General features: G+C 41.1%; 1 protein-coding gene across 2 annotated transcripts in view; it reads left to right on the top strand.

Moving 5' to 3' along the window:
* Window positions 1-8,037: 8,037 nt before the first annotated feature.
* Window positions 8,038-18,924, top strand: part of LOC311109125 (TGF-beta receptor type-1-like) — a 68,572-nt gene continuing 57,685 nt past the window's right edge. For both annotated transcript variants that reach the window (XM_084151937.1, XM_084151936.1), the window contains exon 1: window positions 8,038-8,131. In XM_084151937.1, the coding sequence (XP_084008063.1) occupies window positions 8,062-8,131 (70 nt within the window). In that variant the 5' untranslated portion in view covers window positions 8,038-8,061. The remainder of the gene's footprint in view (window positions 8,132-18,924) is intronic.

Genomic DNA, 18,924 nt, shown 5'->3' with positions numbered 1-18,924 from the left:
GTATTCTAAGTGTTTGTATTATGTTAGCCATGTGTTCTGTATTCTAAGTGTTTGTATTATGTTGGCCATGTGTTCTGTATTCTAAGTGTTTGTATTATGTTGGCCATGTGTTCTGTATTCTAAGTGTTTGTATTATGTTGGCCATGTGTTCTGTATTCTAAGTGTTTGTATTATGTTGGCCATGTGTTCTGTATTCTAAGTGTTTGTATTATGTTGGCCATGTGTTCTGTATTCTAAGTGTTTGTATTATGTTGGCCATGTGTTCTGTATTCTAAGTGTTTGTATTATGTTGGCCATGTGTTCTGTATTCTAAGTGTTTGTATTATGTTGGCCATGTGTTCTGTATTCTAAGTGTTTGTATGATGTTGGCCATGTGTTCTGTATTCTAAGTGTTTGTATTATGTTAACCATGTGTTCTGTATTCTAAGTGTTTGTATTATGTTAACCATGTGTTCTGTATTCTAAGTGTTTGTATTATGTTGGCCATGTGTTCTAAGTGTTTGTATCATGTTGGCCATGTGTTCTGTATTCTAAGTGTTTGTATTATGTTGGTCATGTGTTCTGTATTCTAAGTGTTTGTATTATGTTAGCCATGTGTTCTGTATTCTAAGTGTTTGTATTATGTTGGCCATGTGTTCTGTATTCTAAGTGTTTGTATTATGTTGGCCATGTGTTCTGTATTCTAAGTGTTTGTATTATGTTGGCCATGTGTTCTGTATTCTAAGTGTTTGTATTATGTTGGCCATGTGTTCTGTATTCTAAGTGTTTGTATTATGTTGGCCATGTGTTCTGTATTCTAAGTGTTTGTATTATGTTGGCCATGTGTTCTGTATTCTAAGTGTTTGTATTATGTTGGCCATGTGTTCTGTATTCTAAGTGTTTGTATTATGTTGGCCATGTGTTCTGTATTCTAAGTGTTTGTATTATGTTAGCCATGTGTTCTGTATTCTAAGTGTTTGTATTATGTTGGCCATGTGTTCTGTATTCTAAGTGTTTGTATTATGTTGGCCATGTGTTCTGTATTCTAAGTGTTTGTATTATGTTGGCCATGTGTTCTGTATTCTAAGTGTTTGTATTATGTTGGCCATGTGTTCTGTATTCTAAGTGTTTGTATTATGTTGGCCATGTGTTCTGTATTCTAAGTGTTTGTATTATGTTGGCCATGTGTTCTGTATTCTAAGTGTTTGTATTATGTTGGCCATGTGTTCTGTATTCTAAGTGTTTGTATTATGTTGGCCATGTGTTCTGTATTCTAAGTGTTTGTATTATGTTGGCCATGTGTTCTGTATTCTAAGTGTTTGTATTATGTTGGCCATGTGTTCTGTATTCTAAGTGTTTGTATTATGTTGGCCATGTGTTCTGTATTCTAAGTGTTTGTATTATGTTGGCCATGTGTTCTGTATTCTAAGTGTTTGTATGATGTTGGCCATGTGTTCTAAGTGTTTGTATCATGTTGGCCATGTGTTCTGTATTCTAAGTGTTTGTATTATGTTGGTCATGTGTTCTGTATTCTAAGTGTTTTTATTATGTTAGCCATGTGTTCTGTATTCTAAGTGTTTGTATTATGTTGGCCATGTGTTCTGTATTCTAAGTGTTTGTATTATGTTGGCCATGTGTTCTGTATTCTAAGTGTTTGTATTATGTTGGCCATGTGTTCTGTATTCTAAGTGTTTGTATTATGTTAGCCATGTGTTCTGTATTCTAAGTGTTTGTATTATGTTGGCCATGTGTTCTGTATTCTAAGTGTTTGTATTATGTTGGCCATGTGTTCTGTATTCTAAGTGTTTGTATTATGTTGGCCATGTGTTCTGTCTCTAAGTGTTTGTATTATGTTGGCCATGTGTTCTGTATTCTAAGTGTTTGTATTATGTTGGCCATGTGTTCTGTATTCTAAGTGTTTGTATTATGTTAGCCATGTGTTCTGTATTCTAAGTGTTTGTATTATGTTAGCCATGTGTTCTGTATTCTAAGTGTTTGTATTATGTTGGCCATGTGTTCTGTATTCTAAGTGTTTGTATTATGTTGGCCATGTGTTCTGTATTCTAAGTGTTTGTATTATGTTGGCCATGTGTTCTGTATTCTAAGTGTTTGTATTATGTTGGCCATGTGTTCTGTATTCTAAGTGTTTGTATTATGTTGGCCATGTGTTCTGTATTCTAAGTGTTTGTATTATGTTAGCCATGTGTTCTGTATTCTAAGTGTTTGTATTATGTTGGCCATGTGTTCTGTATTCTAAGTGTTTGTATTATGTTGGCCATGTGTTCTGTATTCTAAGTGTTTGTATTATGTTGGCCATGTGTTCTGTATTCTAAGTGTTTGTATTATGTTGGCCATGTGTTCTGTATTCTAAGTGTTTGTATTATGTTGGCCATGTGTTCTGTATTCTAAGTGTTTGTATTATGTTGGCCATGTGTTCTGTATTCTAAGTGTTTGTATTATGTTGGCCATGTGTTCTGTATTCTAAGTGTTTGTATTATGTTGGCCATGTGTTCTGTATTCTAAGTGTTTGTATTATGTTGGCCATGTGTTCTGTATTCTAAGTGTTTGTATTATGTTGGCCATGTGTTCTGTATTCTAAGTGTTTGTATTATGTTGGCCATGTGTTCTGTATTCTAAGTGTTTGTATGATGTTGGCCATGTGTTCTAAGTGTTTGTATCATGTTGGCCATGTGTTCTGTATTCTAAGTGTTTGTATTATGTTGGTCATGTGTTCTGTATTCTAAGTGTTTTTATTATGTTAGCCATGTGTTCTGTATTCTAAGTGTTTGTATTATGTTGGCCATGTGTTCTGTATTCTAAGTGTTTGTATTATGTTGGCCATGTGTTCTGTATTCTAAGTGTTTGTATTATGTTGGCCATGTGTTCTGTATTCTAAGTGTTTGTATTATGTTGGCCATGTGTTCTGTATTCTAAGTGTTTGTATGATGTTGGCCATGTGTTCTGTATTCTAAGTGTTTGTATTATGTTGGCCATGTGTTCTGTATTCTAAGTGTTTGTATTATGTTGGCCATGTGTTCTGTATTCTAAGTGTTTGTATTATGTTGGCCATGTGTTCTGTATTCTAAGTGTTTGTATTATGTTGGCCATGTGTTCTGTATTCTAAGTGTTTGTATTATGTTAGCCATGTGTTCTGTATTCTAAGTGTTTGTATTATGTTGGCCATGTGTTCTGTATTCTAAGTGTTTGTATTATGTTGGCCATGTGTTCTGTATTCTAAGTGTTTGTATTATGTTGGCCATGTGTTCTGTATTCTAAGTGTTTGTATTATGTTAGCCATGTGTTCTGTATTCTAAGTGTTTGTATTATGTTAGCCATGTGTTCTGTATTCTAAGTGTTTGTATTATGTTGGCCATGTGTTCTGTATTCTAAGTGTTTGTATTATGTTGGCCATGTGTTCTCTATTCTAAGTGTTTGTATTATGTTGGCCATGTGTTCTGTATTCTAAGTGTTTTCTCTTGCTATTTTTTATGCAATGTTTGACTATGTAAATTCTGCATTTCTTCAGTTTGGGTAAACTGTGAGCAAGATTAAATAAAGCCAAAGTCAAAGTTGCTCGTTCCTTCATTTGCTATAGAAAATATCAATGTGACCTAAAAATAGGATATAATGACAACGGTTTAATACATGTCCAAAAATTTGAAGGGGTGTCCACATACTTTTGTCCAAAAAAAATAACAAATGTTTCCTGATCTTTCTTATATCTCTCAGATATAGGACAGACACTTCAGAACAAATTCCTTTAGATTTTTGGGGGGACTATCTGTTGTTCCATGTAGTGAATCTGTTATTCAATGTGTTTGTATGGGCTAATAGCAGTTAGGCCAAAAATATGTTTTTATCAAATATGTTTTTTTTTTTTTTTTTTATACTTCAAGGGGTCTTAAAATTCTAAATCAAATACCAAAATGATCCTTGGTATGACCTTCTTAAAACAATTCCATATACACTACATGACCAAAAGTATGTGGACACCTGCTCGTTGAACATCTCATTCCAAAATAATGGGCATTAATATTGAGTTGGTCCCCCACTTGCTGCTATAACAGCCTCCACTCTTCTGGGAAGGCTTTCCACTAGCTGCGGGGACTTGCTTCCATTCAGCCACAAGAGCATTAGTGAGGTCGGGCACTGATGTTGGGCAATTAGGCCTGGCTCACAGTCGACGTTCCAATTCATCCCAATGGTGTTCGAGGGGGTTGAGGTCAGGGCTCTGTGCAGTCCAGTCAAGTTCTTCCACACTGATCTCGACAAACCATTTCTGTATGGATCTCGCTTTGTGCACGGGGGCATTGTCATCCTGATACAAACTATTGCCACAAAGTTGGAAGCACAGAATCGTCTAGAATGTAATTGTATTCTGTGGCGTTAAGATTTCCCTTCACTGGAACCAAGGGGCCTGGCCCGAACCATGAAAAACTATTTTATTCCTCCTCCATCAAACTTTACAGTTGGCACTATGTATTGGGGCAGGTAGCGTTCTCCTGGCATCCGCCAAACCAATTCATGAATCTCCCGACGAACAGTTCTTGTGCTGAAGTTGCTTCCAGAGGCAGTTTGGAACTCGGTTTTGCAACCGAGGACAGGCAATTTTTACGCACTACGCGCTTCAGCACTCGGCAGTCCCGTTCTGTGAGCTTGTGTGGCCTACCACCTTGCGGCTGAGCCATTGTCGCTCCTAAACGTTTCCACTTCACAATAACAGCACTTACAGTTGACCGGGGCAGCTCTAGCAGGGCAAAAATTGGACGAACTGACTTGTTGGAAAGGTGGCATCCTATGACGGTGCAACGTTGAAAGTCACTGAGCGCTTCAGTAAGGCCATTCTACTGCCAATATTTGTCTATGGAGATTGCATGGCTGTGCTCAATTTGATACACCTGTCAGCAACGGGTGTGGCTGAAATAGCCAAATCCACTAATTTGAAGGGGTGTCCACATACTTTTGTGTATATAGTGTATTTGATATGGGGATGGTTCAATGCAATGTGTTGTGTGAGTTAAGCTACTCCAGCAGTAAGTTTATGTTTGTACTGTTTCAGGTGATCAGTAGTGTGTGAGTTCTCACATGGCTTGTCCTGAGAACATATTTTTTTTCTTTATGTCAGGTGAGTCTCCCCCCCCCCTCCCCCCCCCCCCCCCCCCAAGCTTAGACAGGGCTTAGACTCTTATGGGATAATGTGAGTTATAATCTTTTCTCCGAAATCTGTCCCAATAGTTATTGTGTATCCTCACGACTAATTGGCCTCAAACCCATGGTTACAATGAGTGGATTGCAAGTGTTTTAGTTCTTCAAGTCAGTGTTTCAGATCTCTATTTGGTTTATTCGACGAAGTCTTGGTCACATAACCCAGTTTATTAATGGCATGTTCATGCGTACTCAAACTGACACAACAACCCTACAGCCTCATTGGCTGCATTTAGACAGGCAGCGCAATTCTGATATTTTTTCCGCTAATTAGTCTTTTGACCAATCAGATCAGCTCTGAAAAAGATCTCCCGCCAAGCACAATAAGTATGAATGCCCTGACTTCTGCAGAGGCCACATCACAGTAAATGCTGCACGGCCAATGCAGATGTCAGATTGACCATGCAGCGCCTTTTAGTAGAGCATGGCGCTTGCAACGCTAGGGTTGTGGGTTCGATACCCACGGGGGACCAGTAGAAAAATGTATGCACTCACTACTGTAAGTTGTTCTGGATAAGAGCATCTGCTAAATGACTCAAATGTAAGTGTGTTTTGCCTATAAAGACAAGCAAGCTGTAAAACTTAATTCAATAGGCTTGTAAAAGCTTAGTGGCGATTTTAGCATGCCAATCTTGGTGGGGCAAACTAAAAATACATGTTTTAGATGCATGCCAGCAAAGCCACTACACAACACAACACTAAACAATACATTAATTGCACTATAACGGTGACAAACGGTGCCCACAAACTGTTAGGGCCTACATAAAGCTGTCCCAACAGCAGTCCCAACACCTTACCACTGCTACACCTGGCTATCAGCAGAGCCTTGTCTGGCAGCGAAACAGTTCATTCAGCCTAATTTACTGTCTTTAAAAAAAAACATAGCTGATATGGCTGACTTGCTTAAACAAATGTGGTTTCTACTGACAATTGAGATGTACAAACTATGGCATAAGGGGACGACGAGCGGATAAGAGGCAATCCGTAATTTCGATTAAGGCATTAATGAGCGAGCTAGGACGGACGTAGTCAATATAACTATTTGTTCAGCACTTTTGAAATGTACAGCGACAGAATTCAGAACATGGGCCGTTCTTACAGTATTCTCCCTGAACACCAAGTCAGAACCGTATAATACATAAAGGGGGAAAGGGACCAAATTATTAGGGTGAGGCACGTGGGCTACTAACAGCTTACTACACAACATACACTTAGTATTACTTTCTTAGCTATAGTCTACATATCTCCCTGGCATATTACATAATTTATGCGGCAGCGTACAATACATTTTTGGACTCACCTTGTTGTGCTCACTTGAACTGGAAGGTGGTGCGGCAGTCCTTCATGTGGGCAAATTTTTAATCAAGGTTGAATCATGACGTCAGTGATCTTCAGGTCGGCGCTCTAGATAGAGGCCCGAGTTCCCGACTTGGAATTCCGAGTTGGATGACCGTTCAAAACGTTTTTTCCCTTTTTTTTTTTCCAGAGTTCCCAGTTGTCTTGAACTCAATGAAGTCTGAAATTTCCCAATTCCGAGTTTCCAGTTGTTTTGAACGCGGCAGCAGTCATGCTGGATTGACAGCATGGTCAATGTATTCAACCTTTTCTGGCCCATGGTGTTACATGTGAATGTTTATCATTCACATGTATGTGGTCCTCTGTAGCTCAGCTGGTAGAGCATGGCGCTTGTAACGCCAAGGTAGTGGGTTCGATCCCCGCGACCACCCATGAACAAAAATGTATGCACGCATGACTGTAAGTCGCTTTGGATAAAAGCGTCTGCTAAATGGCATATTATCATCATTTTAAGCAACCCTTAAACCCAGACTTGGACCACACACCCACTCCACTGAATAGCAGGCTAGTGATTGCTTTGCAACGTTTGCAGTTAGCCACTGATTCCTTCCAAATCCCTCATTGTTGAATTTGCAATTTCTAACTTGTTGTGTAATGTTTATGTCCAATGGCCGATGAACACTGATACGTTTTATCTATAATTTCTCTTCTTATGACAAAAATTGAAAAGGATTTGCCAGTAGATTGTCGACGTGATTCATGATGATGACTGCTTGTCTCGCTTGCTAGCTAGGATTTTGAAAGTATGACGTTGACATGATCAGTCCAATCAAAGCTACGGTAGATATAACGTGATTTTACGTAATTGTATCTGTGGCCAGTGACCTTGAGCCTTCTTGGATGGGCACTTCTAATGTAACTCTATGGCAGCACCCAAGGGGCTTGAATTTTCGAGCTCTCCCAGTAGATTTTGCAGTGACGTAGTGTCCCCACGAGTGACAGAACACTGAGCCAATCACAGCGCAACTAGAGAACATTACCAACTCCTACACTCCATATTTTCCGCTGGCTGCCCCATCACCACAGAAAGCACTGAGCTAGGCTGAAACACCTGCATTTTGGAGCTGCCTTACTCAAGAAATAAAAAAAATAGGCTTTATTAACTCAATGAATTTTTTTTTTTTTTTTTATTGTTTGCAAACTGATATGTGACACGTATTAATGCCAAAATAAAATGCAAAACAGGCAACATGTTTTATTAAATGTTTTGCTAAACAGGTGGGGCTCAAAACTGGTGAGGCACTGCCCCACCTGCCCTGAATGACAGGTCGCCACTGTAAAAGCTACACCATATCGGTGCATTTAGTTAGTTTGAAACGATTCAATAAAACTCAGTTTAAAAAAAAGGTATCAAATTGGATAATTATGTGAACTGTCATTAAACGTTTCCCACTGCACGATAAGGCTTGCTTGGTCTGGGCGGGGTGTGGTACCGGTCCCAGCCAATCAGAAGGTTTTTTTCTCATCCACGGACTAGCGAGAGAAGTTGAGACATGCAGTCTGGAGTAAGTCTGAAACACGATGGATGCAGTACCCCGTTGTCTCGTGTTAATAGCCCTGTTTTTGGGGACTAGGATTCAAGAAAATGATGGTAAGTGAGCGAGGCTATGTCTGGGCAGTTTTTCTTTATTTCAATATGTTGTGGCCACGAAGTTTGATTTCGGGGCGTCCGTTGTTGCTCTTTGTTTCAAGAAGCGGCAGCCTAAATACTTTTCAAAGATGGCGCAGGTCAGACTTGGAGCAAGCCGCGCTGTCAGGGGGATGTTTATTGTTGAGGGAATGTCTTCGCGAAAAAAAAAGAGCGAGAGAAAAGAGCTAAAAGTCACATGCACCCTTTGAGGGTTTCGGCGTTAGTCCAGGATCAAAGCGCAATCCACTCTTGTCAAGTCATTTGCAACATGCTGTGCTCAGACTGATTAACTAGTATTCCTCAGTTGAGAAAAGATGAGTTGGCATCCCGCACAGCTGATGTTTGTTTTTATCCGCTTTAATCGTTAATTTCTCGTGTTGGACGCTGACGGAGTAGTGGACTGGGCGATAAAGAAAGCCGTTGCCTGGACATTCCTGCCATGAGGCAAATGTTTTGCATTTGTGTCCGTGTAGTTAAATAGTCACTACTAATAAAGATAGCTGTCTATTTTTTTGAGGGAGGATTCCCGTTTAGTTATCTAGCAAATACTTATTCAATCAAAAGAGAAGGGTTTGGTTGAATTTGACACCGTAATAGTTATACTAGTATAGCTATACAGTTATAATTAATATTCTATTTCGCTAGTCTTTTGTTGTTGTTGCTACAGTATACATTTGCTAGTCGCTCGTGTTTTTCTTGTAAAACAGAAGGTTTCAACGCTGACAAAAGTTACACGGCAAACTAACGTTAGCTAGCGATTGCTGGTAACATTGTGGCTCAATGGTTACTCGGACACAACCCCTAGATAGTGTCATGTAAACTAACCTGAGTTAGCTAATTGTCAGCCATTGACCAAGTAAGTCTATGTAACTAGCTACTCGTTTATTAGTTTGATGAATTTTGCTCGACATTGAGTGGAACTACAACTAAAGGGAGCTGGGCAGCTAAAGTTATCTTGCAACATTTGTCAACCATGCAGCCAATTGAACATCGTGAGACAACCCCCAACAAAGACTTGGACCCTCCCTTTTCTATGCTTTCTAATATACTAATGTCGATTATTGTACATTCCACGACAGCTATGTGTCTAACGATGTGCATTCATTCACACTTGACACGTTTCACCAGACTTGATTTCCTTCATCCGAAATGCCATTTTGTTTTATTTTCGTTTCTTTGTGTGAATGCGGTTAGCCTGTGATTTTAGAACAAACCAACATGGTTATTAAAATGAGTAATTACTAGAATATAGAATCACTCTGCTGGTTTGGGACCTCACGACGATATTCCGTTGCGACGTTCCTTTGTGTGGACGCAAAGAGGGAGAGTCGATGGAAACATGATGAATACAGTCCCATCTCACAGCGCTTTTTATTTTGAAGACGTAAAGGGAAACGTTGATGTAATAGGTTCCCGTACGTTTAACCATTATCATTTTAAAGAATGTTATTAAAACTAAATTGTTACGTTGACCAGCAGAGGATTTTTTGTTGTTGTCTCTTTTTGAAATATGATTGACATGCTTCGGTGACGTGGGAGCTGAAACGAGGCTGGAGGATTTGTATCAGAATGTAAAGAAATCAATAACCTTGATGCGTATAATCCTTACTGCTAAAGGAGCTGACCACTTACTCAGATTGAAGGCGCTGGACTTCAGTTTTTTTTCTTCTTCTACATCAATAAGAAGCTTACCATCTATGGTATCTGTCCATTTCTGGGAAGCTTTTGTGTGTAAGATGGGGGGGGGGGGGATAAATCTGTACATCCTCAGTTTCCCCCACCCTAGAATATTTGATGCTATAACCGCTGTCATCAATAATGCACAGCTTCAAAATAGACCAAATATGAAATAGGTAATGTTCACACACACACACACACACACACTTTATATGTCCTTATTTTAGCACGTTGGCGATTAGTAGTGCTCACCATGCAGTCGTTAACATGGATGACACTCTTCACTCTGAAATCGGTTAAATAATCAATCGTCAGTTAGATTGGTCCTCCTACCCATACTGTTTAGGTTACATCATGGCACCTCTCTAAACGTACTCAGTACAATTCCATCACCTTTAGCTGCATTGGATGGGACAGTAGTGACAATAGCAGTTAATTTCACATCATCTGTGGAGACAGCTGGTGTTTGACCTTTGCATCCTCCAGTGACCTTTTGCAAACCTCATTACTGTCCAGCACAGAGCTCCCATGGTGTTCAACAATCCTGTGTGCCGGCCCAGAACCCCATTTTTTTTTTTTTTTTTTTTTGGGATCTGCCTAAAACTTGCATCGCTTGCTCCCTGCAGACTGCAAGAAAACGGCGCATTTTCATCAGGGGGAAATTAAAAGATGTGCAGCTTAGTTTAATAGCTATCTCCATGTCACCAATAAGACCACATCAAAAGCTCTAAGTGCCTGTGCTGCCATGTCGACTCGGCATCAGAATATCAAAAGGGGGATCAACTCCAGGCCGCAGCGGCGCAGAGCAAGACTTTTGAACTCAGTCAAATCCATAACCCATCTCCACCTGGAGCGACCGCCAACTAGTCAAAATGGGGGTGTTTGCTATAGTCAATACAGTAACTCTGCCTTTGGGGTCAGAGGAATCCGAAAAACATATGAGTGACCCCAAAACTGCCTGTTGTCCTGGAGTAAAGGACCACAACTAATTTGAGAAGTTGTATTTGTGCCAGCTGTGATTGGATTCAGGGGCAGTGATGCGTTCAAAAGGCCCCGGCTTTTCGCCGGGATCGAGATTTCTGCTGCGGTTGTAGCTTTTTAAAGAAAGGAGAGACAGAACTTGATTCAACGACAAGGCCTATTCTCTGCCTGGCTTTTTTCTATCCCACCAATTGCCTGTGTTTTTAGGTTTACAGGTTTTGAATCAATGCAGCGAGAGGGAGAGCTGTGAGAGCCGTTCTTTATCAGTTAAAAGTACGTCGAGCGTTCTCCTCTTCTATTCCATTGGAGATAGTCTAGGTCTACCTGTTTTTTGAAATCTGTTTTTTAATCAGTCGCTGCTTTTCTCTCCCTCTACAGACACTGGTATTAAGCGACTGCATGAATTGCTTTTGTCATTATCCATTTTTATCCGGAGAATATTTCCAGAAGCAATTTTGGCTACTTGCCTTTCTCAAGGGCAAAAAAAGGGCAAAAAAAAAACCTTGACCTCTGCTCCTCTCCTTCTTCTATTAGCATGAACCTTATCGGTGACCTTATCTAGCCCATAAAACTCCTGCCCATCATGAAGGAATGTCGTGCTGTGTGCACATGCATACATACATCCATCCAGCCTGAACTACTTATCTGCCTGGAGGAGAAGTGAATGAGTGTGTGTTGGATCTCCCACTGAGATGACTGGAGGGAGAGGGGGGGGGGGGTCAGTTTGAGTAACCGTATACAGCCCCCATTGAGTTGGTGCTTTTGAACACTCCCTGACAACAGTGCAATTTTGGTAACCGTCAACTGTTTGCGTAACCACAGGACGCAGTAGCTCCACTGCACTGAGTAGTTCAATGTGTATCGGATTTATCTGCCTCTGCGCTGATGAGAAAAAGCCCTATGACAAATAAATGTGCCGGTTATTGTCTCTCCCCCCCCCCCCCCCCCCCCGACACACACACACACCTAACAGTGTTGTAGCAGAAATGATTTAGTCTCAGGGTTTCTTCAACTTTCATCAGTCTTTCTGTTTTTTTTGTTTTTTTTTCCCTGCAGTGACCTCTGTGTGAATGGTCCAGCTCCACTGGGGGAATGTTAGTCCAGTTCAGTGTTTTGTCAACATCTATTTGGTTAATGACCGAATGTGGATGCTAGGTTTGTTAGTTTTTTTTACTGCTGCAGTCCACTCTCTTTGAGCGGGCTGCGTCAAACAGAAAATGTGCCCTCTCAGGGCTCACTCCAGCAGCAGAAAGGGAAGGTTTACGACTCGGTGTGCCTCTTGAGGCAGCTTGGTGCGCTGGGTATTTATAAAGAACACTCAGTCATGTGCTCTGACACGCCTGCAATTAGTAAGGCCTCTGCAAAGAGCGGGGCGAAAAAGTTGCACTTAAAGGGGCCATCTGCGATTGCTACATCCATTTTTTTGGACTTTTTAAATGAATGATTCATAGCCATTGATTATTTTAACATAAATGCCTCATGAGCTTTAGTTCAACTGTCTAACCTAATCAGAACTCAAAATATATAAGCTTTTAAACAAACACTGTATAGCCTCAACATGGTTAACTGTAACGTTGATATCATGGGATGGTCAGTCCTTGGATCCATAACCCTGTCTATGAATTTGAGTGGTTACATTTCTCCAGCCCTATCCCTCAGCTGTTTACCAGAAACAATAGCAGGGTGGCCACTTTCCGCATTGACTGGTACTCGCCGTGCGATTTACTGCTCTCTCAAGTGTTATTAGCAGTTCAGGATAGTATGGCAAAAATCAGTAGACATGCCATGTGCAGGCCAGGCATACACGGCTTATTCAAATGGCTGTGAAGTCTCCTCGCATATCTTGGAACACTGTAGCTGGCTGTTGTACAAAGATATGGTCTCCCACAAACCTATTGCAGTATTGATTAGTTGAAAGGTCGGCCCTGTTTTGACATTTTCTTCGGGTGAAATAATTGTTCAACCATTTTGGCAGGAGCTTTTTGTTATTTAAACACACGAAAGACATCGGCCAATTTTATGTTGATGAGACTAGATGGTGTTTTTCTGTACAATGTTATGGCTGCGATAGAGCCTTTTTAAGCTCCATGCTCAACAATTTCAGGTGGCAGGCAGGAGCAACAAACCCATCTAAACCTGAGCTCATTTTTAATAAAAGGCATTGTGTGTATGTATGTATTATTTATATATATATATATGTCTTACTACCTTAAGCTATTTTGTGGGCTCTTTTGCGAAAACATCTGTTGCTAACCGACTGTCACATCCCAGTGAGTCAGTGGCATCTGCTCTGGTGGAGCTGAAGGTCTCAGCTGAACAGCTGGCATCAACGGGAGACTTTCTCTTAAATCAACCTGATGCATATTCATTAGAGGGCTCGTTCAGCCATCACCATGTTTATATTGAATGTCTGCTCGCTGGGAATTGGCCGTCAACAGTAGGGATGTACCTATATGGAATTTTTGGCCGATACAATATCCAATATTTTCCTTGCTAAAAAAACCTGATAACCGATATTTAAAATTATGCATTCTAGTACAGTTACAGTTGAAGTCGGAAGTTTACATACACCTTAGCCAAATACATTTAAACTCAGTTTTTCACAATTCCTGACATTTAATCCTAGTAAAAAATTCCCTGTCTTAGGTCAGTTAGGATCACCACTTTTATTTTAAGAATGTGAAATGTCAGAGTAATAGTGGATTTATTTAAGCTTTTATTTATTTCATCACATTCCCAGTGGGTCAGAAGTTTACATACACTCAATTAGTATTTGGTAGCATTGCCTTTAAATTGTTTAACTTGGGTCAAACGTTTCGGGTATCCTTCCACAAGCTTCCCACAATAAGTTGGGTGAATTTTGGCCCATTCCTCCTGACAGAGTGAGTCAGGTTTGTAGCCCTCCTTGCTCGCACACACTTTTCAGTTCTGCCCACACATTTTCTATAGGATTGAGGTCAGGGCTTTGTGATGGCCACTCCAATACCTTGACTTTGTTGTCCTTAAGCCATTTTGCCACAACTTTGGAAGTATGCTTGGGGTCATTGTCCATTTGGAAAAATTTCATTTGCGACCAAGCTTTAACTTCCTGACTGATGTCTTGAGATGTTGCTTCAATATATCCACATAATTTTCCTTCCTCATGATGCCATCTATTTTGTGAAGTGCACCAGTCCCTCCTGCAGCAAAGCACCCCCACAGCATGAGGCTACCACCTCCGTGCTTCACGGTTGGGATGGTGTTCTTCGGCTTGCAAGCCTTCCCCCTTTTTCCTCCAAACATAACGATGGTCATTATGGCTAAACAGTTCTATTTTTGTTTCATCAGACCAGAGGACATTTCTCCAAAAAGTACAATCTTTGTCCCCATGTGCAGTTGCAAACCATAGTCTGGCTTTTTTATGGCGGTTTTGGAGCAGTGGCTTCTTCCTTGCTGAGCGGCCTTTCAGGTTATGTCGATATAGGACTCGTTTTACTGTGGATATAGATACTTTTGTACCTGTTTCCTCCAGCATCTTCACAAGGTCCTTTGCAGCTGTTCTGGGATTGATTTGCACTTTTCGCACCAAAGTACGTTCATCTCTAGGAGACAGAACGCGTCTCCTTCCTGAGCGGTATGACAGCTGCGTGGTCCCATGGTGTTTATACTTGCGTACTATTGGTTGTACAGATGAACGTGGTACCTTCAGGCATTTGGAAATTGCTCCCAAGGATGAACCAGACTTGTGGAGGTCTACAATTCTTTTTCTGAGGTCTTGGATGATTTCTTTTGATTTTCCCATGATGTCAAGCAAAGAGGCACTGAGTTTGAAGGTAGGCCTTGAAATACATCCACAGGTACACCTCCAATTGACTCAGATGTCAATTAGCCTATCAGAAGCTTCTAAAGCCATGACATCATTTTCTGGAATTTTCCAAGCTGTTTATAGGCACAGTCAACTTAGTTATACAGGTATGCACGTAAGCTTTGACATCGGTTTTGCACATCGGCGTTAAACTATACATAGAGCCGATGCCGATGTTGGCATTTTTGCTAATATCGTCCGATTTCGATATGCTTACCGATATATCGTGCATCCCTAGTCAACAGTATTTAAACTCACTGCTCCCTCAATGCACCTGTGAAGAACGACATTGGCCGCTTTTTATTTTGACTTTCCGTTTTAACCTACTAAGAATAGTATTCGTAATTTATCATAGCCAGTTAGTTGTGACACGTAGGCCAAATTGAGAGAGCTAACTGATGTGCTAAAATGCTTCCTTTTGCCACCAATTCCTTTTTGAGAGTCCTAAACTCTGAGCTTGCGCTTAGTTTCTGCTTGAGGTGCCAGACAGAGCAGTGTTTTGGCCGTGAGTTTCTGGTCTGAGAGGACGGTCCTCCTCGCCCGTCCCCACATCTGGAGTGGGCAAAAGCACTGCCATATTGGAGGGAATGGGGAGGGCCGGGGAGTGGGGCAGGCCCTGCCATAATGGAGGGGAGTGGGACAGGTCCTGCCATAATGGAGGGGAGTGGGACAGGTCCTGCCATAATGGAGGGGAGTGGGACAGGCCCTGCCATAATGGAGGGGAGTGGGGCAGGCCCTGCCATAATGGAGGGGAGTGGGACAGGTCCTGCCATAATGGAGGGGAGTGGGACAGGTCCTGCCATAATGGAGGGGGGTGGTCCTGGGAGTGGGGAAGGCCGTAACTAGGGATGTTAACGGTTAACGGTTAATCGGTTAGCAGTCAAAAATACATTTGACCCGTCATGCTTATCGGTCTATAGGGTAATATGCATAATTTTGTGGAATTAAATTGGCGTGTGTATTTTCGTTAGTCGTCATGCATCTTATTTATCACACGCACAGCATACAGAGCATAGATTGAGGAGCGGGATAGCCTGCCACCTGTCAGACAGCATACAGAGCCTAGATTGAGGAGCGGGATAGCGCGAGAGTAGCTCCTCAAAAAGTCTGTATGTGGCTGGAGTGAAACCTGCTTTTGTAAGCCCAGTCATTGCGCAACAAATGACAATTCTAAATGCAATCACGTGTTAACTTTGGTGGCCATGATTTAAAACAAGCTATTTTTATTTCTCAATCTCAACTCATAATTAAAATGCGCCTCCCATGTGCCATTCGGGCCTATAGACTATAGCCTGCCTACTGTTGACTATCTGCGCATCACCCACCTCTTTGAAATGTGAGCTTGAGGCAGTATAATTGTTTGAAACCTGAACGTTTTACTTTACTTCAAATAATGAGGCATGCCTTACCTTGCTTCAAAGTAGCCTAGCCACAATCCATCCGTAGAAACGTGAACGCAATTATTTTTATTAAGACTTCATGCCATTAACCAGCATTTCTCTCCTGTTCTATTGGTTTTCATATCAACTTTATTTCGTTGTCCAGAAGCCAAAGGCACAATCCTAGTCATATTAGCAACCCATCATAGTTGTTGATATTAGATTCCCCATCTTTCTACATTTTTAACAGAGATTTTAGTCTCTCACAACTGCTTGCATTAGTTTTAGAACTGTGTTTTCTGCTAATTGCATTTTGGCAAATGTTTGAAAATGACGTTTTTATTACCTGCTTCATTACAGGAGTTGCATGTTCAATAATAGGCTTTAGCCTCTTGAACTGTAAGACAATAGGCTTGCTATTGTTGCATGTTTCAATTAAGCTCTAAATGAAAAATGTCCGGTCCTTGCATGAATGCATGGTATCAGAGAGGAAGAGGCAAAGGTTTCAATCTGTCCAAAACAAGTAACAGACACATCTCAACATCAACTGTTCAGAAGAGACTGTGTGAATCAGGCCTTCATGGTCAAATTGCTGCAAAGAAACCACTACTAAGACGAAGATGCTTGCTTGGGCCAAGAAACACGAGCAATTGACATTAGATCGGTGGAAATGTTTCCTTTGGTCTGGAGTCCAGATTTGAGATTTTTGGTTCCAACCGCCGTGTCTTTGTGAGACACGGTGTGGGTGAACGGATGATCTCTGCATGTGTATTTCCCACTGTAAAGCATGGAGGAGGAGGTGTTATGGTGTGGGGGTGCTTTGCTGGTGACACTGTCTGTGATTTATTTAGAATTCAAGGCACACTTAACCAGCATGGCTACCACAGCATTCTGCAGCGATATGCCATCCCATCTGGTTTGGGCTTAGTGGGACTATCATTTGTTTTTCAACAGGACAATGACCCAACACACCTCCAGGCTGTGTAGGGGCTATTTGACCAAGAAGGAGAGTGATGGAGTGCTGCATCAGATGACCTGGTCTCCACAATCCCCCGACCTCAACCCAGTTAAGATGGTTTGGGATGAGTCGGACGGCAGAGTGAAGGAAAAGCAGCCAACAAGTGCTCGGCATATGTGGGAACTCCTTCAAGATGGTTGGAAAAAACATTCCAGGTGAAGCTAGTTGAGGGAATGCCAAGTGTGTGCAAAGCTGTCATCAAGGCAAAGGGTGGCTATTTGAAGAATCTCAACAATAAGATATATTTTGATTTGTTTAACACTTTTTTTGGTTACTGCATGATTCCATATGTGTTATTTCATAGTTGTGATGTCTTCACTATTATTATACAATGGTGTTCTAAAACTTTTGACCGGTAGTGTATGTGATGGGGAATTGATAACAAATAAACCGTCAAGGGCAAACAATTCACACAATGAAACAATGAATGCACAAGAATCGGTGGGAGACAAAAATGTAGCCAATTACGACATGTTCACATTCCAATAGCACTTGCTTTACATGATATACTTAGTCAGTCAAGGAATCCTATTCCACGAGAACAAGGTGACTTTTTTTTCTAGAGGAAAGTCTATACTTTCTATACTTCTATAATTCGTTTTAGTCTCATGCCTGTAAAGATACAATTTAATGCAAGGACTCCTTTCTCTGCTCTCCGCTGTTGCTTAGCAATTGAACGGGCCGCTCTGCGATAATTCAATTACCTCATTAGAGGTTGCAGCCACAGGCTCAAAATGTGAAATCCAATTGCCATTGATTTTCTGAAATCTGAGGCTGTTGTATTTTGCTTCTCTTTTTTGCAGTGAACCGGATTAAATTAAACGTTCTATTGTCCTTTTCATTTGCAGCCTCTCTGGGGGCTCGTCGTTGCAGCAGGCACTTGAAGCTTGGTCTTGGCAAACTCCCCTTCTCCTCTCCCCCCTCTCCTCTCCCCCTAACGCTGTTAGAAAATGGCTTATTTAGTCATAATCAGATTGTGCTCTATGGAATGAAGTTAATTGGAGGCATTAGAGGACTTGGCTCCAGGTGATATGGCTCCAGAATGCCAGTGTAAATCACAAAGGCCCTTTTGTTGCTGAAATTGATTATTGATGACCGCATGTTTCATTCAGATAAATGTGGCGTCGCCCCTCCGAAAACAAGTTAACCCTGTGAGGCTCGCTGCTTACAAGCATGGGACCCTTATCAGTGTGAAATCAGGTTGCCACATTCTCTGCTTTATATGGCATAATGTTTTGTCAGTTGTGTTGCATAGGGACAAATAGAGGAGAAATGTCTTGATTTGGTTCTGACAGTGAACTGAATGGACCTAGGCCAGCCGATCATCTAAACAGCCTTGCTGTCTGTCAGTCTCCTTTGTACCTGGAGAGACCAGACTTTTCCTAAGGGCCTCCTAGTAGCAGTTCCCACTAGTATGAAAATGTATGCACTCACTAACTGTAAGTCGCTCTGGATAAGAGTGTCTACTAAATGACTAAAATGTAGATTGCCAAGCTGCTAAGTCAAATTCGGAAAGTATTCAGACCCCTTGACCTTTTCTGAATTTTGATACATTACAGCCTTATTCTAAAATGGATTAAAGTTTTTTTTTTTTCCCTCATCAATCTACACAGAATTACCCCATAATGTCAAAGCAAAAACAGGTTTTTGCAACAACATTATTTAAAAACGGAAATATCACATTTACATAAGTATTCAGACCCTTTACTCAGTACTTTGTTGAAGCACCTTTTGACAGCGATTACAGCCTCGAGTCTTCTTGGGTATGACACTACAAGCTTGGCACACCTGTATTTGGGGAGTTTCTCCCATTCTTCTTTGCAGATCTTCTCAAGCTCTGTCAGGTTAGATGGGG

The sequence above is a fragment of the Coregonus lavaretus genome (assembly GCF_964263955.1).
Source record: "Coregonus lavaretus genome assembly, chromosome: 34".
Taxonomy (NCBI): Eukaryota; Metazoa; Chordata; class Actinopteri; order Salmoniformes; family Salmonidae; genus Coregonus; species Coregonus lavaretus.
Note: the sequence above shows the minus strand (reverse complement) of the source record. Positions and strands in the feature narration are given on the sequence as shown.